Source organism: Lipotes vexillifer, unplaced genomic scaffold (assembly GCF_000442215.2).
Source record: "Lipotes vexillifer unplaced genomic scaffold, Lipotes_vexillifer_v1.1 scaffold977, whole genome shotgun sequence".
In the NCBI taxonomy this organism is placed as follows: Eukaryota; Metazoa; Chordata; class Mammalia; order Artiodactyla; family Lipotidae; genus Lipotes; species Lipotes vexillifer.
Genome location: NW_006783088.1, coordinates 3,409,428 through 3,419,647, shown reverse-complemented (window position 1 = coordinate 3,419,647; position 10,220 = coordinate 3,409,428). Strand labels below are relative to the sequence as shown.

Genomic DNA, 10,220 nt, shown 5'->3' with positions numbered 1-10,220 from the left:
TGTAGGGAAGAACTGGGGCAGAAGTGAGACCCGGGTGGAAGTGAGGACAGGTGGGTCAGATGTGAAGACTGGGGTAGACGGGGAATGTAGTGAACACTTGTCACAGAGGGTGGCAACTAGAGGGGGGATGTAGGTGAGATCAAGAGCAGTTCGGGGCTGCTCTTTTAGATGGGGGAGAGTTGACCATGTTTATTTCTAGAAGACAAAGACCCAATAGAGAGGGAAGATGATGGATGATGGGGGTGGGTGGGGGAGGGGAGGGGATCCAGGAAGCAGGTGGAAGGATCCACTTTTTTTTTTAAAGAAATACTTTATTCTTTTTTTAAAGATTGATTTATTTTTAAATTTATTTTATTTATGTATTTATGGCTGAGTCCGGTCTTAGTTGCGGCACATGGGATCTTCGTTGAGCCATGCGGGATCTTTCGTTGCAGCACGCAGTCTTCTCTCTAGTTGCCGCATGCGGATTTTCTCTTCTCTAGCTGTGGTGTGCGCGGGCTCCAGGGTGCGTGGGCTCTGTAGGTGTGGCGCTCAGGCTCCAGAGCGCGTGGGCTCTGTAGTTTGCAGCACGCGGGCTCCAGTTGAGGCGCGGGAGCTCAGTAGTTGTGGCGTGCAGGCTTAGTTGTCCCGCAGCATGTGGGACCTTAGTTCCCTGACCAGGGATCAAACCCGCATCCCCTGCATTGCAAGGCAGATTCTTTACCACTGGACCAGCAGGGAAGTCCCAAGAGATCCACTTAGGACTGGAGAAGCCTAGACAGAAATGGAGGGCACGCTGTGAGTGCAGAGCATGGAGAGACAGGAAACTGAGGGAGCCCCCATAAGGCTGTGAAGTTTGGGGATGGGGCAATGGGGACGGTGGGCATGGGAGTTGCACTGGAGAGAAGGGGGAGAGTTTGAAATAGTCACTCAGAGGAGTAGGAGACAAAGCCTCATCCTTCAACAGATATTTACTGGGACTTCCCTGGTGGTGCAGTGGTTAAAAATCTGCCTGTCAATACAGGGGACACGGGTTCGACCCCTGGTCCCGGAAGATCCCACGTGCCGCGGAGCAGCTAAGCCCGTGTGCCACAACTACTGAGCCTGCTCTCTAGAGCCTATGAGCCACAACTACTGAAGCCCGGGTGCCACAAATACTAACCCCATGTGCCGCAACTACTGAAGCCCGCACGCCTAGAGCTCGTGCAACAAGAAAAGCCACTGCAATGATAAGCCCATGCACCACAACGGAGAGTAGCCCCTACTCGCCACAACTAGAGAAAGCCGGCACGCAGCAACGAAAATCCAACACAGCCAAAAATTAAAAATTTTAAAAAACCAAATATTTACGGAGTATCCCTTATGTACATGGCACCATGCTGACCTTGGAGCACAAACAAGTCCCAGATCCTGATAGCAAAGGGCTTGAAATCTAGCATCCTCCCATTATCAGTTTGTGACCATCTGCCAAGCATTGGACTGAGAACTTTACATGTCCCAATTAGGAATCAAAATAATCCTAAAGGGTGAGTATTTTTATAGATGAAGAACGTGGGGTTCAGAGAGGTGAAATGACTTGACCAAGGTCATACATCTAGTAAGTGGCAAAGTGGATACTTGAAGACAGGTCTGTTTGGCTTCAGAGCTTATGTTGCCCCTCCAGCTCTCCAGCTCTCATCCCAGCACACCTTCCTCCCTCCTTCCCCACAGCCGAGCTTCTTATCCTTGCACAAGATCCAAGCACAGTGGGGCATCCTGGAGCCCAGGGTTTGGCAAGTTGGTCAAAGCATGGTCATCTGCGGTCACCACCCTATGCCTGTCCATCCCAGGCAGTCTTCCCCACCTATGTTAGGAGGCAGGGTTAATCCCCTAGCACAAGCCACCTGTTGACATCCCGCCTTCTCAGCACTGTGTCACTGGCGCTAAGGGGGCACATCCCTAGTATGGCCCCAGTGATGGAGCTGCTGCTCCGCACTCTACCGTCAGCCCTGGCAGCTGGCCTTGCTGCAAACACGTGTGATTGCTTTCACAGGGCCAGTCATCCTGCTCAGGTTGCCACAACAAACCCTTTGTTACACCTGGAAACCAAAGCTCTAGCAGCAGGGAGAGCAGCTGTGGGCGATGCCTGAAGCTGGGATGGGCCAGGGCCAGGCTCCAATTCCAGAGGGTGGACCACCCCAGAAGCCATCTGGCCAAATGGGGCATCTATCTGATGTGGGTAACAGGTGCCCCTTGGGGCATTGGGATGGAGGAGACAGGCTGGGAATTCACCTCCAAAGGAGCCCGAGTCTCTCTGTCATCGGAGTGACAGTTAAGAGCATGGGTCTGATGTCCATGCTGCACTTTTGTATGCGACCTTGGCAAATTACCGAACCTCTTGAAGCCTCAGCATCCTCAACTGAAGAATAGTACCCACCCTCCTAAAGTTGCTGTGATGGGTAAATGAAAGCTTGCACATGAAGGCCTTAGCACAAGGTCAGTTATGCAGTAAACACTCAAAAGCCATTAGCTATTATTTTCTGAGCACAGAGACGATGGCTGCAGTCGTTCCATGGAGAGAGTTGCAGCTGGGAGAGGCTGCAGAAGGTGGTCAAGCGGGTCAGGGTGGGAGCGAGGGGGGGCTTTCATTTTTCCCTTGGATTCTTGGGAAGAGGGCAGAGCCACAGCTAAAAAATAATGCAGTCAGCAGCTGGTCCTAAGTGGGGAAGGTGTGAGGACAGAGTGGAGAAGCTTCACTTTGAAAAGGACTGAGCGGGGAGAGCTTCGAAGGAAAGAGCTGAACAAGAAACCAACCGGCAACCCAGCAGCTAAGCAGCTGTGAGGGAATGTCAAATCCAGCTAGAACTACCATAATTCTTGGTATAGGAGGCCTGGATGTTTGGAAAATTAGCAATCCTAAAGGCAATCTCAGGGGCGAAGATGTGGGGAAGCAGGAACTCCCAAGTGCCCCAGCCCACCCTCTTCAGCAACAGGGCTTCTTTAGAACTTGGCTTTAGGGAGGAAGCTCCCCTGTGGCCAAGCTGTTTAATGCAATTCCATTTATCCGTTCATCCAAGATGGGATTGCTGGACCAGGAGAGAGCGGGGAGGCAGAGCTGAGGCATCTGCCTTTTGGGAGTTTACAGATGAGGGAAACGGGCAAATGTGAGGCTGTTACTGTGTGGCAGGCAGCACGGGGGAGTGGAAAAGGGCATGAGTTCTGGGGCCAAAAGACTTAGATTTAAATCCTGGCCCACCACTCACTCACCTCACCTGAGCTATCTTGAGCAAATAAAGCACTTGAATGACATCTCAGGGTCCTCATCTGTAACATGGAGGAAGTGATAATACCTACCACCCAGGCTTGTGGTGAGAATCAAATGAGATGTTAATTATTGTTAGAGGGTGAAGGGGAATGCCCAGAGAGGGGCCCAGGAAATAGTTATGGGGCTGAAGGAGGGAGACAGCATCTGTAGTGGAGTGCCAGGAAGGGTTCATGGGAGATGTGGCACCTGAGAATGGCCTTGATGGATAGACAGGATTTCAGAGAAGGGGCCATACTCCAGGCAATGGGAACAACGTGAGCAAAAGCACAGAGAGGGACAGCCACTGTAGGGCTGGCGAGAGTTGGAGGAGCCTTGAGCAGTACGGCTCTCCCCCGTCTGTAATCCATTCTCTACCTCTGAGACTCTGGTCCCTCCCACCTTCCTGGGCTCACAGTCAGTGGGAAAAGATAAGACAGACTAGACTAGACACTGGGTGCAGAGGGCAATGGGATCTGGGAGGAAGAAGAGTGCCTTTCAGCTGGAGCCATCCAGGGAGACTTCCTGGAAAAGGAGGCATTTTAGTGGATCCTCAGAATTTGAAGTACAGCAACAGAAGGAGATTTCAGATGAACAATGCTGTACAGCCCTGATGCCAATTCCCAGAATAAGGAACACAGATGAGTGGAAGGAAATGGATGGAATTGGAGGATAGGATGTGGGAAGATCAAGGCAGGCCTCGAATGCCAGGCTGAAGTATAGGCAAGGGGGAACCACTAAATACTACACAGGGAGAGTAAATGTTGCGGTCAATGGTTGACTTCAGAAAGATGAGTCTGGGGTAGTAGATAGGAGGCATTAGACCCGAGAAGCTAACCAGGGTCCCACCATCATCCAGATGTAAGGCTCAGGTGAAGAACACCCCAATGACAAGAGGAGATGATGCAAGGAGGAACCATGGGATTTCCAGGGGGAAGAAGATGGACCCCAAGGAGACCTCTAGTCTTTCCTTCCGGAGTTGGGTCCCCCCCTCTCCCGACCCAGGAGGCTGATTCAAACTTCTGGGCGACCCTGGCCCAGGAGCCTCAAGGGGGCAGGTCACAAGAGGCAGCCGGGCCTTGAGGAGGCTGCCAGGCTCCAGGGTAGGGAAGCTGTCCATCCCACACCCACCCCGAGCTGGGTCCCTCTCCCGGATGGGTTGAGAAGAGCTCTAGGCTTAGAGGCAGTGTTACCGGCAATCGGGTCCATCCCCACATTCCAGGCGTCCGAGAGTATGTTCTCCTTCCTGTGCCCCTTCCCCAAATCGAACTGGGTCTGTAAAGTCCCGTGGCGCCGACGGGGTTAAAGCCAGCTCGTGTCACCGCCCCCGCCACCCCACCTGCCCGCCGCAGCGGCGAATGCCGAAGCCGGAAAGCGCGGGACAAGGTGGGTATATCACAGCCGCTGAGTGACGGGCGGGGCGGTGATTGGCCGCTGCCGAGCTGCAGGGTACAGGGGAGGGGGCGCAGGGGTGGGCTTTGGCGGGCGTCCAGGGCTGGGTTCGTGCCCGCCGCCGGCTGGTCCGGGCTCGCTCCTCCAGTGCCCGAGCCGGGCTGGCTGGGCCGGGCGGCGCCCTCCGCACCGGACCCCCCGCGGGCTGGCGGGTGTCTCTAAGGTGACACTCCGGTGCGCGGCAGCGGCGGTGGCTGCAGGCGCGCGCTCACCGCCCGGGCTCGGGCTCCGCTCAGGCTCCGGCTCCAGCCGTCCGGGGGCCGCCCCAGCGCTCACCACGCAGCACCCCGACACCCACCAAGACCCCCTCCCGAGGGGCCTGGGAAGATCCCCGCCGGCCTTTCCAAGGCGCAGCGCCCAGCAGCTGCCGCTCCCGTCGTCTGAGCCCCGGCGTCGGGAGGGGCGTGCGGGACCCGGCGCTTCCCTCCCTCTCCGCCTCGCGTTCCCGGGCCCAGGAGGAAGGGAGACTGTACTTGAGCAGGGAACCCCGAAAGGCCGCAGGAGCCGCGGGAAGAGGGCGGCCGCAGGATGGCCGAGGGGCCGGGCGGCGGAGGGCCCCGCGGGGACGGGGCTGGCGGCGGCGGCCGCGCAGCCGAGGAGGAAGTGGTGCGGCGACGCTGCCGGCGGGGGGCGGAGGCCGAGGTCTCGCAGCAGCAGTGGCTCGAGGCGCCCCGGGGCATGGCCGCTGGACCCCCAGTGGAGGAGCGGTTCCGCCAGATGCACCTGCGAAAGCAGGTGTCTTACAGGTAAGAACGCGGGCAGAGGGGAGCCCAGCGCTTGGGACCACTCCCCTTTTCAGTCAACAGTCATTGAGCGCCTGCGGCTTGCCTGACACTGCTCTAGGCCCTGGGGATTCAGAAACGACTACCAAGGGGTCTCCGCCTTCTGTGTCCAAGGGGGAGCTTCTGGGACCCTTTCTCTAATGAACAGTGAATGCCCTATTCATTCAACGTGAAATTACTGATGCCCGCTGTGTGCCAGGCACAGTACTGGGCGCTGAGGGGAAAAATACCAAGACGTGATCCTACGAACCTCTATCTGCTGGGGAGAGCCAGGAGATGCTCCTGGCTCTTCTTCTAGGGGAAAGAGGGACCCCCTACTCATTCAATAGGCCTTACTTGAGCTTTCCGGTAGGCTGACCCTGTGCTAGGCACTGGCCTGTGGAAGTGACCGAAATGATGCTCGCTGCCACCATGGCTGAGACCCTGCTGCCTAGAGAAGGGGAAGGAATCCCCTCCTGGACCCCTCTGCCCAAGCAGACCTTCACCGGCATCCCAGTGGCAGACTGAAACTTGCACTCCCACCCGAATCTTCTTAAACGTCTTCTGCCTGTGAAAGATTCCCAGCCTCCCAGGTCCCACCACCTATGCCCAGAGGAATCAGCTGGAGCAGGCCCCAGAGACCGCTTTTATGATTTGGGGTGGGGTGGGGGAGGACTGCCCCTCAGTAAGGGTGCGTACGTTACACAGAAGAGGGATCTGAGGAGGGGGGTGGAGGCAGGACAGGGGTGGCCCTTGCCATCCTCTTCCTCTCCCAGACCACAGCCTCAACCAGGACTTGCTGCCCCTCTAAAGCCTCTGGCCCAGAGGGACCTTTGGAGGGTCCAGCAGGGACAACGAGGTGTCTGCAGTCCTTGAAACCATCGGCCTGTTTAGAGAGGACAAATTTCCTGATAACAACCCCGAGGACTTGGGATGTGTCTGAGGCTGCCCTGCTACGTGGGGCTTCTGGGAGGGTGTTTCATAAAACTGACCCAGTCCTGGGAGCTTGAAGGACCCCAGTATTTTTAATGGCTATGAGACCATCGGGCCTCCATCACTTGGGGGAAGATGAGAGAGAACAGGAGGGGACTTTTCCACCATCATGAAGTGAGATGCTCGGAATAAACGGGCAGGAGGTTACGTTCCCACGGGCCCTACCTTCACTGTCTGGGGCCTATGAGGAATCGGGAGTACACTGAGCTACATTACTGAGTTCTTCTAGAGCACCATGCTGAGAGAAGGGCGTCGTCTGTTCCCTAGCTGCAGAGAGAAGGGCCCTTGAAAGTCCCTGGGGGAAGGAGAGAGTACAAAGAGACTGATGGGTGATGGGGCATAGAATAAAAGAAATATTAGTCTGGGAGTCAGGAGGCCTGGCTTGTATTCTCACTCTGCCAGTGACTTGTGTGTCCTTGAGCTAGACAATCTCTCTTTCTCTCTGGGCCTCAGTTCTTCACCTATGACATAAGAGGGTGACCCAAGGTCAGGAGCAAAGAGCATCTGGGGCTGAAAAGGAAGCCAGAGTGCCAGAGTGGGGCTTAGAGGGATTGGGGCAGAGAATAATCAAAAGGCTGAGATAGAAGATGCTGTGTGCGCACACTCACACACACGTGTACACTCACACACACGCACACTCAGAGATACCCACAAGGGCTGGGGTTCCCCCAGGGTGGTTCCTGAATGGAGGCCCCTCCACAGCCCAAACTTGAGGCCTCTAGTCACTAAGGATGCAGGGGCACCAAGCTGTGGCTCCTCTCTGACTGTGAAAAGATCAGGAGACCTCGGGTCACCCGTGTGAGGGCTGCAGAAGGAGCACCAGGGCGGGTGCCAGCTGTCACCCCTGGACAGATCAAGTGAGGCACCTCCTCATACCTTGCGGTTAGGCCAGAAGCCCCATCTTAGGACCACAGCAGGACAGAGCGTCAGGTCAAGAAGAGCACCCTGGGTAGAGGGGAGAGGAAGCCCTGGGAAAGAGACTGAGCCCTGGGCTGCCCAGGGGACCCAGTGGAATGACTCAGCCCTCCCCTGTGGCTGCCATCCTAAACAGCCTTGTGACCAATGCTGCTCTTCCTCATACAGGCCGCTGGGGGCTGGCAAGAGCCAGGCCCACGGTGGCCCTTCCCACATCCTCTGCCTGCCACAGTTCCACGCAGCTCTGGCTTGCAACTAGACCTCCCACCCCGCTGTGAGGAGTTGCTAAGAAAAGCAGTTGAAAGCCATTCACAGAGAGAAAAGGCTTTTAGACAGAAATGCGGGGGCAAAAAAATCCAAGGGCGAGGGGTGGCAGCAGAAGCGGGATTGGGGCCTGGCTGCCTCTGACATGTGAGAATGGGGATTTTCAGCAGCACAGTAGGAGCTTTTAGGGACGTGGAGGTTTCTGGGAAATAGGTTCCCTTTACCCCACAGCTCTGGTGTGGGCTGGAAGCAGCCCTGGCAGCTGTTTTAGGGGGATGGAGAGATGGCAGGTCTCTGCCAGTGGAAACTCTCAGGGAGAGGGAAGTGGGAGGACATCTTGTGTCTACATCTGGGCCTGAGGAAAACTCCCAGACACTCAAGGAAGTCCTAAATGCTCAGGGTTGGGCTCAAGAGACCATTGGAGGGTGGCCTCCAGCCTGGGAGAAGCCAGGGGTACAAGGGACACTGGATTTGGTCTGAAAGGAGCCGTCAGAAGATGCAGAACTTGAACCTCTGGAGATAAGCCCAGTGGTTCCCAAATCAGATCAGCTGAGCATCTCTTTTAAAATCATTTCTAAAGCCTTCCTGGAGATCCTGTTACAGAGAGTCTGGGATTGGGCCTGGGCATGCCAACTTTTAAAAACCTCCCCAGGTAATTTTGACAGTCAAGTAGGTTCAGAAACCACTGACTTCACCAGCGGAGAAGCTGGAGAAGAGAAATCAAGGGTAAAGTGTGAGCTGGATCACTGGGGTGTGGCTGGTAGGGGGCTTCCCTGTCCTGGGTGCTTTTGTGGCCCTAGAAAGACCTTGAAGGAGGGTCAGCACCTCTGTCTGCAGCTCTAACCCTGGGCCAGACACTGTATGAGATGGAAGCATGAGATAACATTCTTCTCTCAACAAAAGTATGATTCCGTCCAGGGCCAGACAGTAAATATTTCCAGTTTTGCAGGTCACACGGTCTCTGTCACTTTGCTCTGCCGTCAGAGTGTGCAAAAGCAGTCACAGACAATGTGGAAACCAATGAGCGTGACTGGACTCCAGTAAAACTTTATTTATAGACACTGAACTTTAAATTTCATATCGTTTCTACTGTCACAAATATTCTTTTGCTCTTTTCCAACCATTTAAAATTGTAAAGACCATTCTTAGCTCACAGCCATACAAAATCAGGCAGCAGGCCAGATGTCGCCCTTGACCATACTTTGCCAACCCCCGATCCAGCAGATGGGACGGGACAAACACATGGGCAAGACAGCTGATGGTGGGCATTAGGAATTAACACGGGCATTGGGCAAAGTGGCACATGCATTGCACTGAGAGAGGCAGTGCAATGCACATGCATGCAGCGTGCAGGGTCAGAGAAACCTGGGTTCAAATTCCAGCTCTGCCCCTTGCTAGCTGGGTAAATCACTTTCACCTCTGACCCCATTTCCTCTATGGAAAATGGGAACAATAATACCTGTATAAGAGGGTGGCTGGCAAGATGAAAGAAGATAAGAGATGTAAAGTTCCTGACTTGTAGCGTGGGTGAGACACAAGTTAGATCTTCTGCCCTCTATAGCTGGACCTTCTTGTGGGTTGGGGCCGGGGAGAGGTTCAGGAAGGCCCCTGAACGAGGTTCACCCTGAGTGACGGATGGCTGATGAGACCTGGGAGTGGCAGAGTTTAACAAAGGGTAAGAGCAAGGGCTGAGCCTCTGTGCACGTCCCAGGCTGCAATCCTCCCCCTGCCCCCTCCAGCCCCATGGAGGGGCTGGGGGGAAGCGACTGGGGGTGCCAGCTGGCAGGGGAGGGTGCCCCCTGCTGTGGGCATGGGACTGTGGGTACCAAGCTCCTCGAGGGAGGGGCACCTGATCCAACTCTCCCTGCTGCTATTTACCAGAAGCTAAAAATAACCAAAGAGTGACAGGGAGATGGGGCCGATTTGTAATTTAAATAGCAACGGGATAAAGCAAAGAGCTGCAAGAGATCACATTCTGTCCTGAATTTAAAATGCAAAAACCGGGGGCAGAGAGAGGAGCTGGAGCTGGAGGAGGGGGCCTGCTGCCAGAGGAAGCAGGAAGCCGGGGGTCTATCGTTCTCCTTCCTTTGGGAAGGGCGCGGGCCCAGGCCCGGCCCGGAACTCCTTCCTCCCCTCAGGGACCCAAGATTCTTGCTGACTCGTGAGTCAAAGGCCAGGAAGGCTGTGCCTAGAGGTGGGGCCAGGCTTATGTGAAGGCGGCGTTGTAGGGTTGGGATTCCAGAAAGAGGGTCTTATCTGAGCCTATTTTAGCCCAGGGCGCTTGAGACAGGCCCCCTCAGCCTCTCATGCCCCGCACCTCCCGCACCAGGGGACATAAGTCCCTTGGGCCTTTTGGAGGGGAGCTGGGAGGACCAGTTCCAGCAGAGGCACTGGAACAGGTTCTTCTCTGCTGTGCTGCTAAAAAGACAGCAGGAAGCCTGGGCTGGAGTCTCATCTTTGCTTCAGTTGGTGCCATTTCAGAGCAGGGCATACAGAGAAGCCCCCAAGGATCCAGGTCCCAAGGACAAGGGTTAGCACAGGCTAAGGAAGACCTGTCTTTTTTTTTTTTTTTTTTT

The 10,220-nt window shown here is 55.4% G+C and overlaps 1 protein-coding gene across 1 annotated transcript in view; it reads left to right on the top strand.

Annotated features, from left to right (window-relative positions):
* The first annotated feature begins 4,858 nt into the window (after positions 1–4,858).
* The window catches only part of DGKZ (diacylglycerol kinase zeta), a 42,823-nt gene continuing 37,461 nt past the window's right edge, over positions 4,859–10,220 (top strand). Inside the window, exon 1 of the mRNA XM_007455784.1 lies at positions 4,859–5,457. Coding sequence (XP_007455846.1) covers positions 5,240–5,457 — 218 coding nt within the window. The 5' untranslated portion in view covers positions 4,859–5,239. The remainder of the gene's footprint in view (positions 5,458–10,220) is intronic.